The 26,268-nt window shown below is 44.0% G+C and overlaps 2 protein-coding genes across 7 annotated transcripts; one reads left to right on the top strand and one right to left on the bottom strand.

Annotated features, from left to right (window-relative positions):
• Positions 1 to 275: 275 nt before the first annotated feature.
• Positions 276 to 10,407, top strand: LOC127538918 (solute carrier family 26 member 10-like). Of its 3 annotated transcripts, XM_051962758.1 has the most exons (18): positions 276 to 1,031; positions 1,555 to 1,665; positions 2,303 to 2,460; positions 2,844 to 3,008; positions 3,235 to 3,387; positions 3,542 to 3,624; positions 3,865 to 4,012; positions 4,094 to 4,207; positions 4,504 to 4,581; positions 4,660 to 4,755; positions 5,249 to 5,355; positions 8,478 to 8,547; positions 8,642 to 8,758; positions 8,900 to 8,933; positions 9,009 to 9,091; positions 9,537 to 9,591; positions 9,700 to 9,812; positions 10,232 to 10,407. In XM_051962758.1, the coding sequence occupies exons 1-18, from the start codon at positions 686 to 688 to the stop codon at positions 10,268 to 10,270; spliced, it is 2,070 nt and encodes a 689-aa protein (XP_051818718.1). In that variant the 5' UTR covers positions 276 to 685; the 3' UTR covers positions 10,271 to 10,407. The 3 variants fall into 3 exon arrangements, with proteins under 3 accessions (XP_051818718.1, XP_051818719.1, XP_051818717.1); XM_051962759.1 differs by lacking the exon at positions 9,700 to 9,812; XM_051962757.1 differs by having other exon boundaries at positions 9,700 to 10,407.
• Positions 10,408 to 10,527: 120 nt separating this feature from the next.
• On the bottom strand, positions 10,528 to 25,568 carry B4GALNT1 (beta-1,4-N-acetyl-galactosaminyltransferase 1). 4 transcript variants are annotated; one of them, XM_051962763.1, is made up of 14 exons: positions 25,435 to 25,568; positions 21,372 to 21,444; positions 19,549 to 19,724; positions 19,182 to 19,434; positions 18,110 to 18,328; positions 16,858 to 17,028; positions 16,607 to 16,713; positions 16,002 to 16,039; positions 15,678 to 15,858; positions 15,297 to 15,395; positions 14,971 to 15,161; positions 14,655 to 14,795; positions 13,559 to 13,799; positions 10,528 to 11,345 (listed from the first exon to the last, which is right to left on the bottom strand). In XM_051962763.1, the coding sequence occupies exons 5-14, from the start codon at positions 18,325 to 18,327 to the stop codon at positions 11,128 to 11,130; spliced, it is 1,605 nt and encodes a 534-aa protein (XP_051818723.1). In that variant the 5' UTR covers position 18,328; positions 19,182 to 19,434; positions 19,549 to 19,724; positions 21,372 to 21,444; positions 25,435 to 25,568; the 3' UTR covers positions 10,528 to 11,127. The 4 variants fall into 4 exon arrangements, with proteins under 4 accessions (XP_051818723.1, XP_051818725.1, XP_051818724.1 ...); XM_051962765.1 differs by having other exon boundaries at positions 19,202 to 19,434; XM_051962764.1 differs by lacking the exons at positions 21,372 to 21,444; positions 25,435 to 25,568 and having other exon boundaries at positions 19,549 to 21,208.
• Positions 25,569 to 26,268: the final 700 nt, after the last annotated feature.

Here is a 26,268-nt window from a genome sequence, read left to right as displayed (position 1 = left end):
AAGCACATGTCATATTACCTATATTTTCAGCATCTGTCCCGCAAACATTGAACTTAGTGTCCAAACCACCCCACCCTACCTCCATCTTCCCCACTCACTCATCCCAGCTGTGTAGGTTGTATGGAGGACTTTTGAACTGAACTCTCTGTTCTTTTGTCTCTGATTTTTGGGATGGACTAACCATGTGCCTCTTCTTTTTCTCTTGGGAATATTGTGGCTTCGTGGGGATATGACGGTGGTGATGGGGCTATATCTGAACGGCTCTCTTCCCAGAGTTCCTGTTCATAATATTTACAAGGAAAAGAGAGAAAAGAGGAAGGATAGTTAATGCTCGGAGACTTCTATTCTTGGGACATGATAAAAATTCCATTTGACATCATTCTCGTGTCCTTCCAGCCCCCTTTCCCCCATCCATTATGATTGAAGTTTTTGGGAAAGATAGGGAGAGTATGGCCAGATACTAGAATACTCTCCCTCCCCCTACCTCCAGGGTTTCTCCAGGATCTCTTCCCCGCCCCTAGATAGGATTCCCGGGGGAGATGTACCCCTCCCTAGCCCTTGATTGTATGGTACTCAAGAAGGTGGAGCTAGGGGTCCCTCTCTCCCATTGGGCGGGGTTCTATGGAACGGGGTGGAGGGGTACATAAGTCTCCGCTAGAGGAGGAGGAGGGTAGAGCAGGGCAGAATGACTGAATCTTCAAGCACTGTGTCCTGTCCGGTGTTGAGAGAGGAGTTGGACCCGGTGACCAGTTCTGAGTCCGAAGCAGTGTCTGGTGTCCTGAGTCCTCTTACCGAGGCACTGTTCCAGAGGCACTTTGGGGGCGCCGAACGGGGTCTAGATCCTTTACCCGATCGGCTGCTGCGGGGCTTTCGGGACAAGCTGTTCCGGACCTGCTCCAGGAGAGAGGCGTGGAGACTGCTCCGGGCCCGGTTCCCTCCCCTGACTTGGCTGCCCTGGTACCCCTGGAGGACCTGGTTGCTCGGAGACGCGGTAGCCGGAGTCACCGTAGGCGTAGTGCATGTGCCGCAGGGTGAGGGGACAGTCAGAACTAAAAGGATCTTCTTGGAGAAGGGGTCAGGGCGGGAGAGTTGAGATAAGAGGAGGGTTGAAGGGTCTCTGGAGTCTGGAGATATATTAAGGAGGGTGAGGCATGGAGAGCCCCCTTGACAACCCCATTCCTCTAAGTTTGGAGGTTCAGATAATTGAATTTTATGGGTCATCCTGCATCGTATCCTTTAGCTTGCTCTTTACCTCCTCTACCTCCCCATATCTTGGGGAAGAAGTCATTTGCCGGTTCTGGCTGAGGGAACTGTCAAGAAGTCCAGGCTGTGCCTCCCAGGGCTCCTTCAGGACGCGGATCCAGGGGCCTGATCTACACTTAGGGCTCCTGAGAGCAGGTCGGCTCTCTTCAGTTCCCATTTAAGTATACTTAACAGATACTTAATATCAAGGCCAAGTTTCTCCTTTTGTTCAAAGCGCAGAATAAGAAGCCATCAAGAAGGCTTGATGCGCCAGGATATCCCAAAGTGACCTTTCCATTTTCCCCCTGCCAGGCATGGCCTTTGCCCTCCTAACCTCAGTGCCCCCTGTGTTTGGACTTTATACCTCCTTTTTTCCTGTCCTCATCTATACCTTCCTGGGTACCGGAAGACATCTGTCCACCGGTGAGTGAGCTGAACATCCTCTCATATTATGTCCCCAGCCTAAGAAAAGTGGAATCGAGTGGAATTCCATCCCTACTTGGCAGAATTCCTTGTGACCATTCCCACTCAATTTCACTTCTGTATGATCCCTGGATCCAATAAAACTCCAGGGAATTGTAGGCCCCAAGAAAATTATAGAACTGTGCTTTCCTTCCTTGATATTTCCATAGAGTATAAATGGACAAGTTCAGCCTTTGTGAGTCTCAGAAAGGGAGCAAGCAGCTTCTAGGGTGGAATAGCAGGGGGACGGATTTGCCAGACAACCCCAGGATCCTTATTAGATTCCCTCTCCCTCTCTCCCCTTCCCCCATACCAATCTTTTAAGTGCAGATACTATCCACAGAACTTTAGATCTTTCCTCCGCTCAATGCCAGGTGATGGCGCCACTTCCAGCTCTTTTGATGGTTGCTCCCCTGCGGTTTTTACAAGGTTCCTCCAGTAGCAAGAGAGGGGGTGGGGGTCGGGATGATGGGGGAAGAGGGCGCGTGGAGAAAAGATAGGAGGAGGCAGCTCCCAGATTTTCTGCACTCTAGAGACTTACAAGGCTCTACCTGTAATTTTTCACATCTCCCTTTGAGCTCCCCCCTTCTTCTTGCAGGAACCTTTGCAGTGCTCAGCCTTATGACAGGTTCAGCAGTAGAGAGCCTGGTCCCGGAGCCCCCCGGGGGCAACCTCAGCTCGACTGAGAGAATGCAGCTGGACCTGCAGAGGGTTGGGGCGGCGTCTGCAGTTGCCTTCTGGAGCGGGGCGCTGATGGTGAGGGAGGCTGGGGGAGGGAGAGCAGCAGGAAACTGGAGACTGGGAAGGGGGACCCCAGGGACCTGCTTTAGGTGAGAAGGTAGGAAGAGATTCGTGGTAAGGGAAGGATGTTGAAGGAGGGAAGAGAAAGGGAGGAGAATGGGAGTCGGGAGATCTGGGACTATGGTGTGTGTATTGCGCGCGGGATTTGGGGGTAGGGCATCTCCTGGAAGATTTGAGCCGGCCCTTTCACCTCCCCAACCCCAGACTCTCTTGCGTGGAAGACCACCATAGGAAAAGATAGTGATGAAACGAGATACGAATGACCTTCTGCATTTCCTTGGCCCCTTCCTCTTGTTACTCCATCAATTCCCAGACTTTATTCCTCCTCCCCCTGGCAGCTGGGGATGTTCGCGTTGCAGCTCGGCTTCCTGTCCACCTTCCTGTCGGAGCCCGTGGTCAAGGCTCTCACCAGTGGGGCCGCGGTGCATGTGCTTGTGTCCCAGCTGCAGAGTCTCCTGGGACTGCCCTTCCCCCGACAGATCGGCTACTTTGCAGTTTTCAAGGTGGAGAAGAAGGAAAGGGCCCTGAGGAAGGAGACATCACAGGGTCTTTGGGAGGTTCTGGGTCTGGAGCGGGGTATGAGACTGTGGGAAAGGTCGAAGCGAATCAGGAGAGCTGGAAGATTGGATAGAGCGATGGTGTTGGGCGAAGAGAACAAGTCATCAGGGTTTTAGTGAGGACTGCGTCAGGGGTGAAGGGAGGCTCTGCTAATAAGTCTGTCCACCGCAGACGCTGGCCGCGGTGCTTACGGCGCTTCCCCAGAGCAGTCCGGCTGAACTGACCATCTCAGCCCTTAGTCTGGCGCTATTGGTGCCAGTCAAAGAACTGAACGTGAGATTCCGAGAAAGGCTACCTACCCCGATCCCAGGAGAGGTCTTCATGGTGAGGGAACTACCCTTTTTCATCCTCTGCGTCCTGTCCCCTCCTAGGATCTCCAGTCTAAAATGAGACTTTCATGTTCCCTACCTCCTCAGCTTAATCTCTTCTTCCCTGCAGAAGAGGCTCCACCCCTCATCCCTTTGTCTTTCATCCTTAGGTGCTCTTGGCCTCTCTTCTGTGTTTTACCTCTTCTCTGGATACGAGATACAACGTACAAATCGTTGGGTCACTGCCAGTTGGGTGAGACTGAATAGGGGAACCTCGGCTCACGTACTTCCTAATATTTATCTTTGTCCTCAGCCCTTCTCACACATCCCTTTCCAGTTTCCCCAGACTCCAAGGGCACCTGCCCTCTAACCCATCCCCCCATCGCCTCAACCCAGTTCTTCTCCCTCAGATTCTCCAAAGGAGTCCCCTGGGTTTACAGATCATCCTCATTATGACTACAATTAGTTCTGCCATTAATCTCTTTTTCTCCAGGTTCCCCCAACTCTTGATACCATCTCTGTCTACACTGCCCCTGGTTCTTGCCTACTCCCTTCCAATTGCATTGGTTACTTTTGCTATATCGGTGTCTCTGGCTTCAATCTATGCAGACAAGCACAACTATACCATCAACCCCAACCAGGTATGGCTCAGACCTCTGGCCTCTCATTTTGGTCTGATTGCAAATCATTCCTCCTAATCTTAATATTCTCCTTACCTCCAGGAGCTCCTGGCACATGGTGTCTCCAACCTCATCTCCTCACTCTTCTCCTGCTTCCCCAATTCAGCCTCATTAGCTACAACCAGTTTGCTAGTGGATGCAGGGGGACACACACAGGTAAAAGTGGAGACTTCAGGGACTGGATGTGAGGTACATTTAAGTAAGGGGGATGAAAGATATTTAGATCCTATATGAATCCTATGAAGGGACTGGGATATTTAGATAGGATAGAATGAGGTAGGTAGGTAGGAAGAAATGAGGAAGAAGGGCCACTGTAAATGGGGTGGGGAGACATCCAAGTAAGAGTACAGGGACTTGAAGATGCACATGTTTCAGGAAGTTTATGGGGATGAGGAGCAGTTCCCCACTCTCCCTTCCCTCCCCCACTTTTAACATCCTTCCTTCCCTTCTAGCTTACAGGCCTCTTCTCCTGTGCAGTTGTCCTATCAGTCCTACTGTGGTTGGGACCTCTTTTCTACTATTTGCCCAAGGTAGTGAATTGTGGGAGAGATTGGGGAAAGGCGCATTGAGGTGCCACAGGGAAACTGAGCTCTCTTTCCCAATTCCAGGCTGTCCTTGCCAGCATCAATATTTCCAGCATGCGCCAGATGTTCTTCCAGATGCAAGAGCTGCCCCAATTGTGGCAAATCAGCAAGACGGATTTTGTGAGAGACTGCATTAGGGTCCTTCAGCCTCCCCTCAGTTCAACTCAACTTAGTTTAATTCAGTTCAATTCAATGAAACATTTTAATTCCTTTCTCCTTATTTCCCCTAGCTAATTATGGCTGTTCTTGATACTGCCTCCTTGTTTACTGTCCACTTCTTAGAATAAATCCTACAATAACCCCCTAAACAAAATTTTGGTTTACCTTTCAAGAAAGAAAAATAGTGGGGTTAAAACACTTCCCAAAGGCTATGATATCCCAATAATGGTTTCCCTATTCCAAGCTGCTACCTGATCTCTTTCCTATATAATTGCTACACTCCCTAATGAGCAAACTTTATTCCATTCCATCTATTCAGTTTCTCCTCTCACATGTCCAGGAGTTACCCAAACTCCTGACCTGACAATCATTGCCTCTCAATGGCTTAATTAGATATCGCTGATCATCCATGTTTTTTCCTTGTGTTTACTTTCTCCTCACCCATGTTTGATAGGCTGTCTGGCTGGTCACATGGGTAGCTGTAGTGACTTTGAGTGTGGACTTGGGCCTCGCTGTAGGTGTAATTTTCTCTATGATGACTGTAGTCTGCCGGACACAGAGGTAAGGCATACCAAAGGTTTATCAGATCTGAAAATACATTCTCCTAATGAAACTTCTCTTTTCTTCCTCTCTTTTCTTTTAAAAAATGCATTTTAAAAGGCATTGATGTCTGTTATTTTATATCACAGTTGTTCTGCTTCTTACATTTAATCTCCTTTTTTGACAACGAAAAATAATTATGTAAAAATATCTGACAGAAACCTCTTTTTCTGAAAAAGTATGCTATAATCTGCCCTAGTATTCCCCCATGTCTCTGCTGTGAGGGAAGAGGTGTGTTTCCTCATCTCTTCTCTGGGATCTTTAATGATTTTTCCATTATTTAGGATTCAACTTCCTTTTAGTGACTTCCCCCCACTTACATTGTTGTAATTATTAACTATATTGTTCTTTTTTGCTCATTTACCTCTGCATCAGTTCATGTAAATCTTTAAATGTTTCTCTGAAATCCTTATAGCTGTCATTTCTTGCTACACAATAATATTCCATTACATTCATGTACCATCAAGTTTTTGAGTTCCTCCTGAAATGATGGACATTCACTCTATTCTCTTTTTTTCACATATATAGAGAACGAAGTCAAATTTATTTATTTTTATAGTTTTTTCCTATTTAATAACTTTTTATTGACAGAACCCATGCCAGGGTAATTTTTTACAATATTATCCCTTGCACTCACTTCTGTTCCGATTTTTCCTCTTCCTCCCTCCACCCTCTCCCCCGGATGGCAAACAGTCCTATACATGTTAAATATGCCACAGTATATCTTAGATACAGAAGGTAGAAATAACCTGGGAAGAAAAACAAAAATGCAAATAATTTACATTCATTTCCCAGTGTTCTTTCTTTGGGTGTAGCTGCTTCTGTCCATCATTGATCAATTGAAATTGAGTTAGATCTCTTTTGTTGAAGAAATCCACTTCCATCAGAATACATCCTCATACAGTATCGTTGTTGAAGTGTATAATGATCTCCTGGTTCTGCTCATTTCACTTAGCATCAGTTCATGTAGGTCTCTCCAAGCCTCTCTGTATTCATCCTGCTGATCACTTCTTATAGAACAATAATATTACACAACATTCAAATACCACAATTTACCCAACCATTCTCCAATTGATGGGTATCCATTCATTTTCCAGTTTCTAGCCACTACGAACAGGGCTGCCACAAACATTTTGGCACATACAGGTCCCTTTCCCTTCTTTAGTATCTCTTTGGGGTATAAGCCCAGTAGTAGCACTGCTGGATCAAAGGGTATGCACAGTTTGATAACTTTTGGGGCATAATTCCAGATTGCTCTCCAGAATGGTTGGATTCGTTCACAACTCCACCAACAATGCATCAGTGTCCCAGTTTTCTCGCATCCCCTCCAACATTCATCATTATCTTTCCCTGTCATTCTAGCCAATCTGACAGGTGTGTAGTGGTATCTCAAAGTTGTCTTAATTTGCATTTCTCTGATCAATAGCATTCACTCTATTCTTGATGCACTCAAAGAAATACTGTCATAAACATAGCAGTATATACCAACTTATCAGACATTTGTCAGTCGTCTAGAACAAAACTTCTTAAACTTTTTCTACTCCAGATTCCTTTTTGTCCAAGAAATTCTTATGCACTCCCATGCATATTAAATATATAAAGTAGGTATACAAATCAAACATTAACTGATGGCAAATCATAACTTCATGACCCCCACATTCAGGAGCATGACCTCATATTGTAGTCTCAACACACAGTTTAAAAAGCTTTAATCTAAAAAATTTTAAACACGTATAGTGTGTTAGGCACTGTGCTGAGTGCTGTAAGATTAAACAACAACAACAGAAAAGACAAAAAACAGTCCCTGTTCTAAAGATGATCACAATCTAATAGGGAATATATTATTCAAACAACTATATATATAAACAAGATATATACAGAATAAACTGATGGTAGTCTCAGAGGGAAGGCACTAAAATTAGAGAGGATTTGGAAAGGCTTCTTTCAGGGGATAGGACTTTAATGGAGACTTAAGGAGAGCCAGGAGGTGCATACTAGGAGGGAGACTATTCCAGACAGGAAGGCCAATCAAGTGAAAATGTTCAGCTGGAAAATGGAGTGTCATGTATGAGGAATAGCAAGGTTGTTAGTGTCACTGGATTGAAGAGTATTAGGAGAGGGATAGAGTATAACAAAAGAAAGTAAGATAGGAGGGACCAAGTTATGTAGGGCTTTACAAGCCATACAGAGGACTTTTGATCCTCATGATCATCGGGAATTATTGGAGTGTGTTTAATTGGAGGAGGGCGATATGGCCCAACTTTTCCTTTAGGAAGATCAATTTGGCAGCACAGTGGAGAATGAATTGGAATGAAGAGAAAATTATGGCTGAAAAATCAACCAGCAGACTATTATAATAGTCAAGGCATGAGGCACTAAGGTCCTCCACCAGGATGATGGCACTGTCAGAATTGAGGGGAGTCTACATCAAAGATGTTAAAAAGTTCAAAACCATAGTATTTGACAATTCATTAAATATTGGTGGGGGAGAAGAGGGGTTAGGTTTTGAGTCCAAGTTTCTGGGAGGATGGCAGTAACCTTAACAATATTAAGCAGATGGTGGTGTGAGGTTCAAATGAGATATTACATTTCTTTTATCAGCCTACACTCACTAGGTCTTTAGCCTTATGATGAATTAATTCCCTGAATCTTCTACTGCATTCTGCTTCACTCAAGCAATGAATGTTTAAAGAACAATACATAGGTGTGTTAGTAAATATTTAGCAACTAGGCAATGAGAGTGGAGGGGAGGAGATGTTACATACATACTCCTTTAAGTTTAACATCAAGTCTAAAATATACAGGAAAACAATAGAACCCTGATTTGTAGCAAGTGCCCATTTGTAAGGTGCAAAAATTCACCTTGAAAAGTTAACAATCTCATATACTGTCAGAGTAGGCTCTGGCACATTTCTACTAATATAGAAGTTAGGAAAAAGAGAGGATTTTGGAGGAAAGATAATTCAGTTGTTGGCAAGTTGCATTTCTGTGATTTCTTTTGTGTATATTCCAATGTAGAATATCCTGCTATAATGATATGGATGGTCCCATTTCCTTTTATCACTCTCCTATCTGACCCCTAGGATACAATGTCTGGTACTTGGACAAGTAAAAGGAAGAGAACTATTCTGTCCAGTCAGAGAAAGTTCTAAGGTGGGCAAGAGGAGGTTGGGAAAAGATGGGATGGATGATATTAGTTAGAAAAGATGTTTTATTAATTCTTTGGTCCTGTAAATACCTTCCCCAGCTATGTCAGGTTCCTGGACTACGAATCTTCAGGTATCCTGCCCCACTCTATTTTGGAACCAGAGGCAGGTTTCGTCAAACTATGGAGCAGCTTCTAGGGTTGGAGAGGCAAGATGAGGTGAGGAAAGCAGTAGCACATGATGATTTAAAAGGCAGATATAATAGATCAGATGGGGGGTAACAAACAAGTGAATAGAGCACTAATGTTTACTAATTGGGAACATATTGGGGGCTGGTGCCCTCCCTCTTCTTCCTTTAGGAACCTGCAAAGTCACATAGTTCAGCTGAGACAGGTAAGATGGGAAAGGTAACTAGGGAAGATTTGGGGTGACATGAGGAAATCATAAAAATACCACTGCCCCTTCCAGGAGCAGAACTTGTCCAAGTTGTCATCCTAGACTGTAGCGGTATCATCTTCGTGGATGTGGCTGGAGCTCGGGAATTGGTACAGGTATGTGTATGTATGTTGGGTTGGGGCATTTAGAGGGATGAATTGATTTTAAAAAATTTATTAAGCGCTTACTATGTTCCAAGCATTGTGCTAAGCGCTGAGGATACAAATACAAAATGGAAGACAATCTCTGCCCTCAAGGAGCTTCCAATCTAATATGGAGACAAAACAGAGAAACTCAGGCCAGGGAAGCATCTTTTCATTTGGAATGTTAAAAGAATAGTGGGAGGAGTAGCAGGGGAGTAGATCAGTATACCCTTTCACGGAGCAGTGACAAAGTTGATTTCAACATGGTTCTAGAATTGCAAGAGAGATTATAACATCTGAAGAAAGGTGAAATAGCAGGAGAAGGAAAAAAATATAGCTAGACCTGGTTCTGAAAGTAGTGGGTAACTGAGGCAACTCTTCTTTTCCTAATCAGTCTTAAAAGTCTTTCTTTCCCCAGCTGGCTAGTCAGTGCAGTGCCGCCAGGATTCATCTACTCTTGGCACAGTGTAATGGTAAGATGAATTAATTAATTGGAAATACTTTGAATTATTTGGTGGGATATAAGAAGAATGAGGTGGAGGTCAGAGTTGGGACTTTGACCATTGTTTTGGTTGGCACAGCTCCTGTGCTGGGAACATTAACCAGGGCTGGGCTCCTGGACATACTGACCCCAGAACAACTTTTTGTGAGCGTTCAAGATGCAGCTGCCCATGCACTGGAGAGTTTGGTGAAGGTTTGGGGAAAGGAAGGGGTTGGTGGAGGGAAGGTTATGAGAAGTAAAGGTGGGCTTAGGGATAATGGATTTAGGAAAAGGAAACTAGACAATAGATACGGAATGGTCCAGGGGGAATATGTATGAAGAAGAGTTATAGGGAACCTTAAGGTGAGGAAGCATGGCAGAAGGATGACTGGGATGCAAAATCTGATGTGGAGGTAGAGTGTGGAGATTGAGGAAATGAGCAAGGGGATGAGGTAACATCTAAAAATTGGGCTCAAAGTGGGAGAGATCAGCCAAGTATGAGGGTCTTTCAGAATATAGTTCCCCAGTCCCCTCTCCCACTTAGACTCACTAGGGATAATGGGGGAGGTAGGAGATATGTTCCCAGAATGCTTTCCCTCACTCTTCCCTGATGTTTCCTTTTCCCTTTCCAGGAGCCTCTGGCCTCAAAGACTTACATGGTCTGGGTTTGAACCTGGCAGCTCTGCTTATTAGAAAACCCAGTACCATTGGTTGGATGTAGTAGGGGAGAGATTATGGCCACTGAGGGAAAAACTGGGGTGGGCTTCCCTCTTTATTTATGTTATCAATAAAATGAAGTTAGCTTTTCTGTGATCAGTATTATAAATGCCAGCCCTTTCCAGCTTGATTTGGAGTCTGAACACTTCAACAAATATGTTTTAGAGACCTTTCCCCCACCTCAACTCTGAAGAGACAAGAATGACACTGATTACAAAACTGTTGGCTTGTTCAATAACTCCTCCTCGAGACCTTCAGGTGGTTACTCTTATCTCTAAGGTCAAAATTCTCCTGGTGAGTGGGGTGGGAGTAGGGAGAACTGAATATGATGCATAGAATTCTGGTCCAGAGATTCAGAATGCAGCACAGAGGCAAAATTGTACCTATCTCCTCTAAAGGAGTTAGGGAAAGGTGTCTGCATTTGAGGGATGGGTTCTGTTTGGCTCTTGGAGACCTTCAGGCTCTTTAGTACTAGAAAGGTTTTCTATTACTCTATAAGAATAGAGAATGGAGGGCTTAGCACTGGGGTTGGGGGTGCTGTCACTGAACTGGTAAAGGTGAGTCATAGCTCCAATTGTATTTGGGGCATTGGAGAAGTCACCAGGACCAGTTCTCATCCTGGGATTGGATCAAGGTCAAATAATTTGAAGGGCTGGATAGTCTTTGAACAGTCCTTGAGTCGTCAGCCACAGAGTTGACCAGCTGGATACTTGTAGTGACTAGATAGTGCATACAAATCTGTAGAGGGTTCCAAGTGCACTCAGTAGCCACTGTGTCCATCACATCAGCCATTCTATGGTTCCTGGGCCAATCAATCTGAGCTCATGCATCGGAGGCGATGTTTGAAGAAGAGTAGCTTGTGCTTGGCCACGTAGCTCTGATCTGTGACTCCAGGGTATCGGTATTTGGCATACATTTCTGCCTCAGTCCCCCAAGGTACCCAAGGCAATTTCAGCTTCGATGCATGATCCACCAAGACATCGGAACAGGAGCCTACCCGAAGGGAGCCAAGTCCATCCAGGAAAAATTCTGAGGGGAATTAAGAGGGAAAGGAAAGAGGGAGACATTGAGAGCAATCATGAAGGGTAAGGACCTACCCAAAGAACACGATAGAGCTAGGGAGTTTGGGATTTTCTTGTTAGAGGAAGGTTTTGCCCTCAGGCCTGTCTCTAAAGCTATTTCTTTGACTATAACATTGGTATAAGTATCTGTCACAAGTTGTCTGAGTATAAAATAAAATGAATATGAAAGCAAGGTAACAAATTGAAAACTGTACTTAGTAAATTTAGGACCCTGATAGGAAGGACTAGAAACAAAGTATGTACCCATAAGTTTGGAAATAACTAAGCAAATTGTAGCATTTTAATATAATGTTAAGTTTTTTCATTGTAACAAAGGAGGAGGAATTCAGAGAAATGTGAGAAGTATTTTATGAATTATGCACAATGGAGTATGCACAATGCACAGGAAAATTACATACACAATGATGAGCAAAACAGAGGAAAAGGACAACAAAATGAAGCTTCTTTTTTTAGAAAGGCAAGGGACTGGGATGTTGTGTAATCTGGCAGAAGAGCCAGATGTGCCATTTGGCTTAATGTTTTCTTATAAGGGAAGGCTCACTTGGGGTGGAATCTTTCTGGAAATGATCATGATATTGAAAACAGAACAAAAGGCATTGTCGAAATTAAAAAAATGAAAACAAACAGACGACCTCCTTTTGGCTGGGATAGCCATTTAATTAATGCTTGATTACTTTTGCCTGAAACTTGGGAAGAAATGGGCAAAACTGGTTGGAGGAAGAAAGAAAAACTCCAGGTTAGAAGGGACTGGATTAGATCCCTATCTCTCTTTCTTCATTTTCATCTCTCTATTCTTGGAAGTGGAGTGTCTACCACCTTCATAGAGAGAATTGCTGGAGGGATGTGAATACCCTTTTTCTTTCATGTACAACATATTCAAAAACACATATAATAAAAATGTACAGAGGGGTTTAGCGGATACAGATCTATCCTCAGAATCAAAAGGATTTAGATTCAAGTCCTATCTTTGAGATAGACTGGCTGTTTGACCCTAGGCAATTAATACCTCTCAATGTTGCCAGACAACTTTCTAAGGCTATCAATTGTGGAATAGACACCAGTTTGCATTGGTTCCACCCTGGGAAATCATATACTGAAGAAAGAACAGTCTTTAAAAAAAAAAAAAAAAATCAAGGTAAAAAGGGTGCACGGTTCTTGTGAACCATTGAGATTATTAAGTATAAGGAAATCAACTTCAAATATGATATGGGAGGTGGTGGTGATGGAGGACAGTCACCATTCATACTCTAGGGATATAAGAATTGGGCTCTTGGGGAAATAGAGCAAGAAGCTAGAAGGTTGAATTGGGGAAATATCTTTGATCAGAGCAAGAAGGCATGTGCCTGCTCAGAATGAGATCTAAAAACAGGCTTTTTGGATAAGATGACCTTCACCATACTTTACCCTACCATACTAGACAAATTTTATTTAAAATATATATATATACACACACACACATACTATTATCTACCTGCAACTTTTTTTTGCATTATAATTACGTACATATTCCACTGACTGAGCAATAGCTAAACAATTTGTGATTAACAAGTGGAATATTATTGAATCATAAAAAAAATATTCAATCAATACAGAGAAACATGGGAAGATGTGCACTGATATGAAATGGAACCAAAAAAGCTACATAGGTGAGTACAACATTGAAAATGGAAAGAAAAACAAAATAACAGAACCAATGCTATGAAATTATAATAAACAACCCTGACTCCAATGAAAAGATAGGAGAAGGCCTTTTCTTCATTTCCATGCAGATATGGGGGGGTTAAGATATGGTGGAACACCATAGATAATGTAAAATAGCTTAAATGATTTGGTTAGTTTTTTGAACTTTCCTTCCTTTTAAAAATTTTCTTTGTCATTAAAGATGGTGGCAGGGTAATAAGGTTCCTTTGTGAAAACAGATGCCAATAAAAGTTTACTTTTTAAAAAGGAAGGAAATATTTGTACCTATTTTAATAATGTGCCTCCTTGTGCTCTTATGAATTTCTCATCCTAATTGCTCCCTGGACTAGAAATCCCAGCTCTGGTTTGGAGTCACTTTTCATCACTGAGGCTCAGGTACCCAGTTGTACTCTTTTGTTTAGCCAACCTCAGTAAAGGTAGGGGGCTTACAAGGATATGGGCGGAGGGAATGTTACCTACCCAAATGGGCCACCCGGCTGAGTCGAGGGTCAAAACCGATCTCTCGGACCTTGTCCACTCGCGCCAAGAAGAAGTTGACAACACCATCAGTGACCACACAACCTGGGAAACCTGGGAGCTCATGGTGGAAGCCTCGCCTTTGGGTGAGGCAGTCTCCCCAGCCAGGGCCACCAGGTTCTATGCTCATTAATTGTCGATAAGTAGTGGAGAAGCCTGTGATCTCCCGAACTGCTCCCCCGACCTTAAAGAGGCAGAAGGGAGATACCGGGTTACACATCAGGAAGTAGGAGGCAAATGCACATAGTGATTTATTGAGGAGGAAAAAATGAGAAGAGCAAGGTAGAGAAGATAAAAGGAATGATGGGAGGCAGAGTAAGGAGCATCCTGAGACTGAGAGGTCTCTAAGGAAATTAAGCCACAGTTCCTCTCACATGACCATACCCCACAAACTTGATATCTTCTCAAGATTAGACTCTTTTGCTTCAGCTTCATCTACTCTCACGCCTACCTCACTCTTACAGAGGTCTTGACAGGCATTTAGATTTTGTAGCAAGCTCTTTTTGACTTCACCCACTAGTTCTTAGATATCTAAACCCTCTCTTCTTCCCCTTTCTTCTGCCCAGGATCACACAGCTAGTAAGTGTTTGAGAACAAATTTGAACTCCAGTCTTCCTGACTCTAGATCTGGTGTTCTGTCCATTTTGCCACCCAACTGCTGCCAGGATCAAGAAGACCTGGATTTTAAAAGCCTCAGATATTTACTAACTGTATGAACCCTAGAAAATCGCTTAAGCTCTATTTGCCTCAATTTTTTTCAGGAGAAAAATGGAGAAAATAATAGGGTTGTTGCAAGGAGCAAATTAGATAAAGCATATAGCATAATGCCGGATGTGTAGGCTTTATACAAATGCTTTATCCCCTTCCCTTTCTTGCTTCAGACCCTGCCCTTCATCTCCACAGGACTCATCCTCTCCAAGTTGCCTTCTAAACCCTTTCTCTGGTCTTTTCTATCTTTACCTACTACTTCTGTTCTCCCATCCCTATCCTCCCTTCTTTGCCTTTTTAAAAAATATATTTTTTATTTTTATTTTTTTACCAAGTCCAGAGATGTCTGTTCCAGAACATCCACAAGCTTCTCCAGCTTCGTTCGGCCAGTGAAGATGAAGTCATCATCTACCCACAACACATACTTTGTGGTCACTTGGGAAACAGCTAGATTTCGGCCTGCAAACCATCCCTGGGGGAAATGAGGGGAGAAGGGAGGAATGATTAAACATATTCCTACACTTGCACTCCTCAGCAACCTATGTCCGCCATCTTCATATAAATACTGTACCTCTCCCCCTACTTGCTGTGGGGCTGTCTCCCACCCATTCAGCTCCACTGTGTTCTGATAATACCCGGTTGCTGACCTTGCCAAAGGGCATGAGGTAGTGCTCGATGTAAGGGCCATTGACTGGCTCCGGTCGCTCACTGTCATCAGCAATGATCACAGTAATTGTTGGGTAGAAACGACGGATACTGGCAATGAGGTTTCGGAGACGGTCATAACGAAGGAAAGTTTTGGTTGCAATGGTGACCATAGCGCTGATATTATACTTGGCTGGGGTGGGGATGGGAGAAGAACCAGACTACAGGTGAGATTCCTAGGAGAACAAGCTCTTTTCACTATCACCCCCCCCCCCCCCCCCCCCCCGCCCAGTTCTTGTCTATCCCTGACTATACAAACCTTACTTACCTCCTTCCGGGGGTGATCCAGGTGGGTACAGCCGAGGATTTGGTGGATGCTTAATTCGGATAGTGAAGACAGCTTCATGGCCATCGGTGGAGAACCGGACTGGGGAGGGTGAGAGGGAAAGTATGTATAATGTGGGGGGGGGAGGGGGTGCAGTGGGGGAAGGGGATGACTGCAGATTGGGTTTCCTTTCCTCTCCCTCATTTTTGCTCCCTGCCCAAGCCAAACAATAGCTCTTTCATTTCCCTCCGCTTCCAAGGGCTGAGCTCAGTGGGTCTATTGTCTAGATGTCCTGCTCTGGACGGTGTCCTAGCACCTCCCACAGTGCTAGGCATCTTTAGTCTCCCATCTCATCCACCCCTCGAGTCTGGGTTGCCTTTCCACCTGTGTCTGCAGTGTCTGGCTGGTAGTTCCGGCTACTGTAAGTGACCAGCTGAAGCTGTCTGTTGAGTCGGTCTAGCTCTGGGCTTGAGAGAGTGAGTTCCAGTTGGCCCTCCCCTCGAAGTCTCACTCCTTCCACTTCCCCAGCCACATCCCAGGTTCCAAGAGATGCCGAGAGGTTTACCTGAGAATGTGTGGGAGACACAGAATCAGAGCCTGGCAGGATCAGACTCCTGTGCTTTCTTTGCCTCCCCCCCCCCCCCACCATTATTCCTCTCCCTTCTGGCCTCACCCAGTACTTCATCTCCTTATCCCCACCTCTCTCACCTGATACACTTCTTGCTCAGCTGCTTGTAGGCTCAGACCTGGAAGCAGAGGAGAGAGACAAGGAAAACATCAAATCACATTCAAGGACAACTTTATCAGGTTGATAAGATTCTCTGAAATTCATTCTGCTGCTTTCTCTATTCCTCCATCTCATCTTGTCTTCACCTCAACCATGGGGCTGTCCCTTTCTCCTATCTCTCCCATGCAAGATGCTGTGGGTATCACATGACCACCTCGTTGGAGGTTGGAAATTTTCTCTGATGCTTGAACTTATTTTCATTTAAATATTTATTTGTTAGTGATCTTAGCTCTCTTCCTTGCCCAGTTTCATATCAATCTCCATTCAGACACTTTCCTTTTTCTTCCCTAGGGAGGAATAATTATCTTCCCTAACCACTGAGAGTCTACAAACTTTTCTTCCTTTTCTACCTTAAGTACCTTCTGCCAACAAGGCTTTCTAATCTATTCCTTCCCCAAATGACTTTATATTCTCTCATGGTTCAATTTCCCCTCCCAGATCTATCCCAGATTCCTTTCAGGCCTAACCAGTGACCACAATACTCCACTGCAATGCCCTCTTATTTTCCCTGCCCCACCTACTTTACCTGGCACCAAGATGGTCTTTAGGGGCTGAACCACCACACCTTGCAGGGGATACTGCAAGGGGGAGTTGGCTGGAGCGATGAGTATCTGGTCAGCTGGGGACTGGACCCTGGAGATGGTCAGATTGGATAGATGGGGGCTAAAAGGGATTTGGCATCTCTATCCTTTCCCACCCTCAGATTTCTTACAGACAACCCTTTTCCCTTCCCCAAACCCATCCTCTTCCTTCCCCTCCCCAACTAGCTGCTGACACCTGGACTGGAAAGCTTGGTATTCCCGATCTCTTGCAATTGTGGCTTCCACTAGCTCCTCAGATCCATATGCTGATGTGAAGTTAAGTGCATGCACCTGCCGTTGGAATGGGAGAGAGAAGCCAAGTCCTCCTCTACTGGCCACACAGCTGCAGGCGTTTTGTGCCAGCAACCTAGGAGAGGGGATGATGGGAAGGAAGAGCACGTCAACACCTTGCCTTCTTAAACCTGGCCACACAGTAATTACCAAGCTTAGCCCACAATAATCTTGTGCTTGTCAATGCTACCCTTAAATACTCATCACTGCTCTTAATTAAACTTTAGTGTCATTTAGAGGATGTAGAATTCGTCTTTCCATAAAGTCTAATTTTTATTAGATGGTAAACCATAGAGTACCTAGATGGTGTAGTGGCTATAACATCAGCCTGAAAGTCAGAAGGACCTCAGTTCAAATACAGACTCATACTAGATCTGGGCATGTCACTTTATCCCAATTGCTTCTCCCCAAAAAAGGAGATTATAAATTGTGTATTTGAGAAGGAGGTGATATCCGTGGGAGGGCCTCTTTGAATCACAAAGAAGCAAATGAAATCCATATCTTGAGTCATTTCAACTTTGTCCTCCCCTTCCCCTACTCCAGGAAGTGTAATTTATAATGTTATCCTAGTTACACTAAGATATCTTATCAATAAAAAAATTCTCTCAGGTTGAAAGAGTAGCACTGGAAGCTGAACCTTAGCTCACCATCCTGAGGGTTTTCCTCATTCGTAGATCTTTAGCACCCTAGAACTGTTTCAAATGATACTTAATAAATCATCCCCATGAATGAATGTTAGTTGAATAAACTGGAGCCATCAAGGAGAATGGCTACCAAGGGAGTAAATAGCAGATTTGAACCTTGGTATTCCAAATGTACTGGGAATACTTGTATTCAATACTGGACTGCTGCTAGCCAGCTGTGTGACCCTGGGCAAATACATTTTACTTCTCTGTACCTCAGTTTCCTTCTCTGTAAAATAAGCATGAATGAAGTGGATGCCCTCAAAGATCTCCTTTCCAGCTCAAATCACCTATGGTTTCAGTTACTCTAGTACCTTTACTCTATGGTTCTAGTACTTAAGACCATTTCATTTAGAGCTTTTAAAAAAATACCTAAAACATAGAGTAAAAATAAAAAAACAAGAGAACCTACTTTTTTTTTTTTACTTCCTGAAATCCCTCTCTCTACCAAGTCCTTATTACTTTCTGACTTACCCCACAACCTGTTCCTTGAGCTTGAAGGGAATGTGTGCATATTGAGGCTCTGGAGCCAGTTGAGGGTATTTGAGCTTGGAGAACTCTAGAGGAGATGACCACAATCTAGAAGAAGCTCTTGGAATTGGGTGTTTCCAATTGTGAAAGAAGAAGAGACACAGAGCAGCAGAAAAGAATAATAGCAGGAAGCTGCAAACTGATCTTCGTCCCAGTTTCATTCTAGAATTAGAGAAAAAAAGGAAGAAACTGGAGCTCAACATCTGACCTCTACTCCGGAGTTGGACTAGAAAAATCTCAAAGGTCCCTTCTATATCTGTGTAGCTCTACATCTATAATCTCAAAACTAGAAGCTCTGTGTTATAACCTTCTGTCCCCTTACCCTATATGATTTTTTTGGTACTATTTTTTCTACCCACCCCCTGCTCCCAATCTGTTTCAGATATTCCTATTTGACTATCCCAACAGTCAAGTTCTTCCCACCCGTTGACACACTTAAGATTGGGCAAGAATTTAAGGTTAAATATTAACCTGCTTTTTTTTTTTTATTGAAGATCCCTACTCTACCACGTCCTGGTTGCTTTCTAATTTACCAACCTGCTCCTTGAGCCTAAAGGGAAGATATGTATATATGCTCTGTGGGTCAGTTTAGGGTATACGAGCTCAGAGGATTCTAGAGGAGCTGATCTCAACCCAGAGGAAGCCCTAGGGGTTGACTGCTTCCAATGGTGAAAATAGAGGAATCCCAGAACAGCAAAGAGGCATTCTCTCCCTCCTTTCCTAACACAGCTGAAGTGGTTTGATTGAGGGTGGGGGTGGGGAAGAAGCAGATTCAAATATATGGAACAGGAAGAAAGGGAACAGGGAAGAATGGAGACAGGAGTGAGGCAGTGGAAAAATGAGTGGCTAGAATGGTTCTTTCTCTTTTCCTCTAGGCCCATGTCACTCCAGTTCCCCTCACCCCACCCCACCCCCTCAACACACATACAACACAAGAGAGATCGCGCTCTAAGGATGGATTCAGAACCGCACTCTCCCCCACCCCCAGCTCGTCAGCCCGGCTTCTTCCACATACATTCAGACTCCAGCAATGACCTGCCAGGTGGTCTCAGGCCTCGGCGAGATCTCGGTCTCTCCTCCAAAGGGCACTCCAGCCGGGTCCAAGAGTCCTCATGGGGATGTCAGTGGGGGAGTTCCAGCCTGAGAATTCGTGTGGGAGAATTCTGTCCCGCAGGGAACCCCCTCCGGGTCCCGCTCCCACACACGTAACCTCCTGTCAAGCTGTCAGTCGCTCTGAGAGATAACGCGCAGGGGAGACAATTGGCTCCCTAAGAGAAAGGGAGATGGAGAAATGGGAATCCATGCCTCCGCCTCCGGCCTTTACCAATCCTTTAGTCCTTGGTCTCCGCGAACAAAGGCTAAGGTTTCTTCCGGCCCCTTACCTGTCTTTCGTAGGGTTCAGACTGACAGCCGGCTTGCTGTTTCACGGACTGTTCAGCCTCCGGCTCTACGGAAGGGCCCCGTACTCCTTACTTCTTCAGCCTGGAGCTCAGTCTCCTGCACTGTCTGGGTCTTGGGCTTTGGCTCGTGACATAATGAATGCTGGAGGAGCTGCCCTCTCGTGGGAGTGGAGAGAACCACAATGGGCACATAAGGACCACACCAGAGGAACAGTAGTGAGAACCAATCCCACACCCGGAGAACCAATCTATCACCTTGGCGATTCCTTCTGGCCTTAAAGATCATGTCTTTTAAACTCGGTCTTTTTTTCTCTTCTCCTCTTTTTATTTTTAAATTTCTTATTACTGGATTAATTTCAAGAGTAAGGGGCTCACTCTGGGGAAATTCCCTTTATAATGTAGATTGGCAATAGATTCATAATTTTAAGTTTTAAAGTATCTCAGTAATTCTCCAATATCTCCTGACCTCTACTATTTCCAGCCTTGGAGATCCCAAGAACTCCAAAAAAATCTTCATCTCCATCATAGGATTTGTGAAGGGATAAGGTAGTGGGATTGTGTGTATGTGTGTGTGGAGGTTAGGAGGGAGATGCCTTATAATGGAAACTGTCATCACAGAGTATTAGAGCTGGAAAGGACTTAAGGCTAAATTCTCTAGTTTGGGGATTCTAAACTTGAGGTCTATGGATCAAGGCTCTCCCTCTCACCATGCCCCTAGCCTATGAATAAATCAAGAGGCCTATGAATTTGGATGAGAAAAAAATTACATCTTTATTTCAGTAATAGCTAGCATTTCTATATCACTTTAAACTTTGAAGAACATTTTACAAATATTATCTTATTTTATCTTTATGACAATCCTGTGAGGTAAGTCCTATAGCCTCATTTTATTGCCTAGGCAGAAATGAAATGATTTTCTCAGGGTCATGCAGTTAATATTGGAGTCTAGAATTGAACTCAGATTTTCCTAATTCCAAGCCCCAATCTAAACCATTTACATGCTTCTGCCTAATTAATTTTCACTAATCTCTGATTGAAATTTAGCCAAAAAAAATTATTCTGAGAAAAGAGGTCCACAAGGCAAACAGCCCAAGCAGTCCATAAAGCAAAAAAGTGAAGAACCCTTAACCTAGTCTAACACCTTTATTTCCCAAATAGAAACACCTAGAGGGCTTTTAAAAGTGGGGAATGAAAAGCAAGGTATGCATTAGGAGGCCATCATCTACTTTAAAGAAAATTCCAGAGGTAGAAAGAGACAAGGCAGTGTAGACAGAGAATAATATGTTGGGTTTGTGACTTGCAGTCAGGAAGATTTGGCTATGAATGCTGAGGGAATTTCACTGTTGAGGTTAGAGATTGGGTAATATTGGGAAATAAGTGAAATAATTAAATAAAAATCACAATATAGCTTGAAGCTAAAAATTCTTGAAAATGTCATTCAGATGCCAGTCATTAACAAGGTCAGGATAATATTCCACAGTGTAATGAGGTTCATAGGTCATAATGTATTTAATTATTCAACAAGCACTTATGAAGTGCTTATAGCCTTAGTCTAAAGGCTAGTGATACAAAGATATAAAACCAAACCTGATCTCAAGGAGCACACATTCTAGCAGGGAAATGTGCATATACAATTATATATTCACAGAAAAATTCTTAATATCAAATATAATATCACTTATTACCTGCCACTCCCTCCTAATAATCAGAATTCTAATAATGTCCTTGCATTCCTACTCTTAAAATATTTACTCTTGATTACATTAAACCGAATCATACTCTAAATTGCCATACTAGCATCTTACCTTGTAAAGCAGTGGTTCTCAAAGTATGGTTCAAAGAATCCTGGAGGTCTCTGAGGGTCTACTTTCAGAGGGTCTACAAAGACAAAATTAGTTTATTTCTAAAATAGTCATATCTATAAATATAATCCCAATGAACAAAAACTCTTTGGACAGATCTTCAATAATTTCAAATAATGTAAAGATTATGAGAATAAAACTTTGAGAACCACTGTTGTAAAGGAATTCAGCTTAAGCTGGATCTCAGCTCCTAATGTCCTTGTCCCGTTCACTGAAAGTTATGATAAGTTAGATGCCAGAAGATAAATTAATCAGAATGAGTGGTCGTTCTTGATCAGATTGCTGAGAACAACTGGCATCTTGTGACCAGGCCTTACTACCTAATATGAGTTCTTCCCCTTTCTCCTAAAAGTATGAGAAACTTTCCCATAGGTCTCCTGGCAATCCATCCCCCAAGGTGGCAGGTTTTCTATCCTGTTGTCTTGATTAAAGACACCTTATTCCTATACTTATGAGTTTGATTTTTTTCATGACTTAACTCTCCCCCTCTCTGTCTCTCCTTTTGTCTTTCTTTTTACACCCACCCACATACACACACACACACACACACACACACACACACACCACAGGATAATTTTTTTGGGAGAATGCACTAGCAACAAAGATCAGGAAAGGCTTCCTGGAGAAGGTGGGGCTCACCCTGAGTTTTGAAATAAACAAGGGCAAAAGTAAAATAGTAAGAACTAGGCCCCATAGGGGCCCAAACCGAACAAGGATAACATGGTGTTCAACCCACTCAAGAAAGTCATAATTAAGGAGGTAGATGTCATAGGCCTGTGGTTTCAATGGTATACAGCCCAAATAAAATATGTAGCTTCTAATACATATCAGCTCTTTAAGGAACTTTGAGAACAAGTGGGAAAGCATTCAGATAAATATTATATTTTGCATTTTCATTTTCATAGTGGACTTTCAAATCCTACCTTTGATCATCAGGCTGCTTGAGCTTCACTTTTGCAAGTTGGGATAATTGAAGAGGAAGCTAGGAGCATAGTAAAAGCCTGTACAACTTGCCTTCCTTTCCGCCCTCCTATGCTCCCTCCAGGGAAAAACGTGGTTTGAGATCTAATGCTTTATGGCAAATGGACATCACCTATGTTAAGAGGCAGAGCATCCACGTAACCATGGATACACATTCTCAATTCCTCATGGCTTCACTCCAATCTGGGGAAGCAGCTAGGCATGTGATTAGCCATCTTTATCTTTGTTTTTCCAATATAGGAGTCCTACATGCACTTAAGACAGATAATGGGCCAGCTTATACATCATCTGCCTTTAGGTCCTTTTGCATTGAATTTGGCATTGCCCTTTCCACTGTCCAAGCCATTATTGGACAGGCTATTTGTACCCTCAAGATGCTCTAAGAACAAGAAAAGGGAGTTTGGGGGTTTGCATGATTCTTTATATGACTCAAGCAGGCTCATTTAGATGGGCCAATACATATGTGTAATTGCCTGCAATTTTTATATTCCGTGGGCCTTACCCTAGCAATGCGCTTCTGGCACACGCAGAAAGCACAGCTAACTAACAAACTGGCCAGCAAGGACAAGAGCCCTCTCTCCAGTGATGTGGAAGGGCTTGGATGGCATCTGGAAGGGCCCGGGGTCCTGGATCTGCGCTTGTCATTCCAGATGCAGACCCAACAGCAGAGGGGTGGACCCCAACCAGAAAAATCCATGACCTGGGGAACCAAGAAGAGAAGGACCAGACGACGACGTTGTCCCCGACGACGGCCCAGAAGGATCGGCCGGATGTCAGCAGCCCTTCAGACCCTGATGGCAGCCATGTCTCTCCTGACCGTGACACCAAAGACAGCAGACACAGCACCGGTGTCGCAACTGAATTGGACTGTCTTGGGTGATGTGCAGCACCTAGAGGCTGACAGAACTGGACAATGGGCTCGTGAGCTTCTCCCACGGCTACCTGACTCATATGGTGGAATGGGGAGCGGCTTCGCCCTGTTTTCCACTTATAGGCAAGGCCTTTAAATTAGTGGGTGAAAAACGAACACACCCCCTGCCAAAGCCAGTGAGGAGTGCTGCAGGGCATGACTTTTCTTGTATACACCCTTCCTCTGAGCCTTTCTTTACTAGATACCATTGAAACCACAGGCTTAGGACATCCTGCCTCCTTGAGCATGACTTTCCTAAGTGGGTAGAACACCACGTTATCTTTGCTTGGTTTGGGCCCCTGTTGGGTCTAGTTCTTACTGTTTTACTTTTGTTTGCCTTTGTTCTATTTCATACACTCTATAATCTTATTGAGCAAGCCAGTTATTATTGAAGTTAGAGTTAGCTGGATGCGATGAGTGGTCCCCGCTGTACAAGAGAAGGGAGTTGTGGGGGTCCAGAGAGGAAGCTCACTCAATGCAATCAGGAAGTACAAAGGCCTTGCAGCCTGGGATCCCCGAATGTGGTTTTCTGTGACCAGCAGGGACTGCTTCATGAGCAGAAGCTCTGGTCGCATTGAGAGCCCCGTCATCAACAGGAGGCATCTCCTTTTCTAATGGCCTGTGCTTGTGACCTAACGGACCCTATATAAGCAGTGGGGACCAAGAAGTAAGTGGAGTTCATTAGGGGTTCACTAGGAGTTCAACAGGAGTCAGAGGGACGTTAATAAGAGTGCAGAAGGGGCAGGATGTGAACATGTGGAATAAAGATCTTGAGCTTGTGAGCCACTGTCTTTGGGTGCTCTGTTGGACATGAGAACCACCACTCAATGAGGCAGTGGCCAGAGATCTCTGAAGACCTCTGACTGGGTAAGATTGGTAAAGAACCACTGTGCAAGACGGTGACCAGAGATAGTGTGAAGGCCTGGGAATTAGCGTGACTGATAATCAGTAATCTTTGGGTAGGAGGTTACACCCCCAAGTTGAATCACCAAACTGAGTGATATAAACTGTCACTCGCCTAAGCCTATTGCAGAGCAATAATAGTTCAGCTTTTACTTCTCAGACATTTCAGAGAATTCCTGTGAACTCTCTGGAGAAAGAAGGGTGAAGTTGTCTGTGTCCTTTCTCTCACTATAACCTTCTTCCTTACTTTTTCCCACTCCAAGGATGAGAACTTTGCTCCTAGCATTTTCTCTCTAGTTTTTCTTGATGTCATTCTATGGCCCTGCCAGTAGTTACTCCTTCTTAGCCTTTCAGCTAGGAAGCTCCATGGGCAGTGGGGGCATTCAGGATTGTTGGGTGGGCCACAAGACAGCCCATAGATGGGGCCTGATGCTTTATTTGCAAAGGCCCCATTCCCAAATGTCACCATCTCCATCCTGGATGTCACCCCACTTTTAACCTGCTTGTGAGATTTGTTTCCTCCAGGCTCCAAGCTATGAACTTCCAGCTACTCATTCAGTCTGAAGATCATGGGACAACAGACTTGAACATTTCACATCCCCTAGATGCCGTGGCTGCCATCTTCAGTTTCTGGCCCAAACTCCCATTAAACATAGGGACAACCCTATGACCCTTGTCATCTTAAAGTAGATACAGAAGATGAGACCTTCGTCCCTTTTGAATTTAGGGTGACTGCTTGAGGGGGTAAATGTCCCCCTGATCTTTGGGGGAGAAGGGTTGGAAAGGCTCTGAATTGAAACCCCTCCCAACCTTTGGGAGGGGCTCCACCCTCCTGTTATAGGAGAAACTCCCAGAGAAGTAATCTCCTCCTATGATTCAGTTGGAGATCTTAGCCAGAGGCATAATTGCCACCCTCTATTGAAAAGTCCCCAGCTCGGGGCAACCAAAACTGCAATATAATTAAATACTGTGTGCCCAAACCTAACGGATTTTGCCCTCTAAGAAAGCCACAAACTTCGCTATTCAGGTTTGAGGATTTTTCACAAAGAATCTGCCACATCAACTAAACGATGTCTTAAACCTCATTTCTCATACCTCAACATGAATATGAGCTGGCTATAACAAATAAATCAAATTGCTCTGTCAGCAATCAAAGCTCCTTATGCTAGACCATCCATGCATACTATTCTAGACTGCCACGGCCATACATACCAGTATTTGGGATATCCCTGGATACACATGAAGATGAGCTGATCTTGAGGTGCAAAACAGCCTTTCTTTATTAGTAATCTCAGCAGGGATTAGTAGGAAGCAAGAGGGTACAAGAACAAGTGTGCTTATGTGTGCTTGCATCTCTCTGAGTTTGACTGGAGTTAGTGCTGCATCCTAGGTTGAGATCTAGCAAGAGGACACACCCCTTGCCATCCTAAGGAACCTATTAGCAGTTTCTTTATCTCCTGCCAGACATAACCTCCTGCCTTAGAGGCCAAGCCCCTTTTTACCTCCTGGGCCCACCCTACCAGCTGACGTGGCTTACATGGCAATTCTCAGAAAAGGAAAAATGTCCCTAACAGATTCTGAATAAGGGTCTATTGTCAAGCCAAGCAGAAGGAAGGCACCTACATTTAAAAAGATACTGTAGATCCCAAATTTAAAAGATTGGTGTGTGGGACTACCCAAATTAAAATCAGAGAGTCTCAAGGTAAAAAGCAAAAGGGGATTTATTAAGATCTCCAGAGAAAGGGCAACTCTCAACAGACAAGGTGTCAGTAGAGGAGTACAAAGTGCAAACTACAAACACAAGATTATATAGACCCTAACCAGAAGTCCCCCCACTCACTTCCAACCTTTTCTCCCATTGTCTGGGGGAGTCCAGGCTTATATCCCAGAAACAAAAGAATATTAGTAAATAACAAACTCTTTACCCACTAAATATTTAAATGCTAATTAAGAGGTGGGTGGGGACACAGGAGGGAAATATTTGTTTATCTAAGATTGTAGAGGACCACAGGTAGTGGGGAACTCTGGGAAAGGTATACTTGAAAC

The sequence above is a fragment of the Antechinus flavipes genome, chromosome 5, assembly GCF_016432865.1.
Source record: "Antechinus flavipes isolate AdamAnt ecotype Samford, QLD, Australia chromosome 5, AdamAnt_v2, whole genome shotgun sequence".
Classification (NCBI taxonomy): Eukaryota; Metazoa; Chordata; class Mammalia; order Dasyuromorphia; family Dasyuridae; genus Antechinus; species Antechinus flavipes.
The sequence above is the reverse complement of the archived record's forward strand: the minus strand, read 5'-3'. Positions and strand labels throughout refer to the sequence as shown.

Coding starts and splice junctions, on each gene's coding strand:
- LOC127538918 (XM_051962757.1), top strand. CDS start 686: ATGACTGAATCTTCAAGCACTGTGTCCTGTCCGGTGTTGAGAGAGGAG. Junction 1,666..2,302: donor CGGAAGACATCTGTCCACCG/GTGAGTGAGCTG, acceptor TTCTTCTTGCAG/GAACCTTTGCAGTGCTCAGC. Junction 9,092..9,536: donor GAGCTCGGGAATTGGTACAG/GTATGTGTATGT, acceptor TTCTTTCCCCAG/CTGGCTAGTCAGTGCAGTGC.
- B4GALNT1 (XM_051962763.1), bottom strand. CDS start 18,327: ATGAAACTGGGACGAAGATCAGTTTGCAGCTTCCTGCTATTATTCTTT. Junction 16,714..16,857: donor TACCAAGCTTTCCAGTCCAG/GTGTCAGCAGCT, acceptor GACCATCTCCAG/GGTCCAGTCCCCAGCTGACC. Junction 13,800..14,654: donor AACAGACATCTCTGGACTTG/GTAAAAAAATAA, acceptor TGCCTCTTTAAG/GTCGGGGGAGCAGTTCGGGA.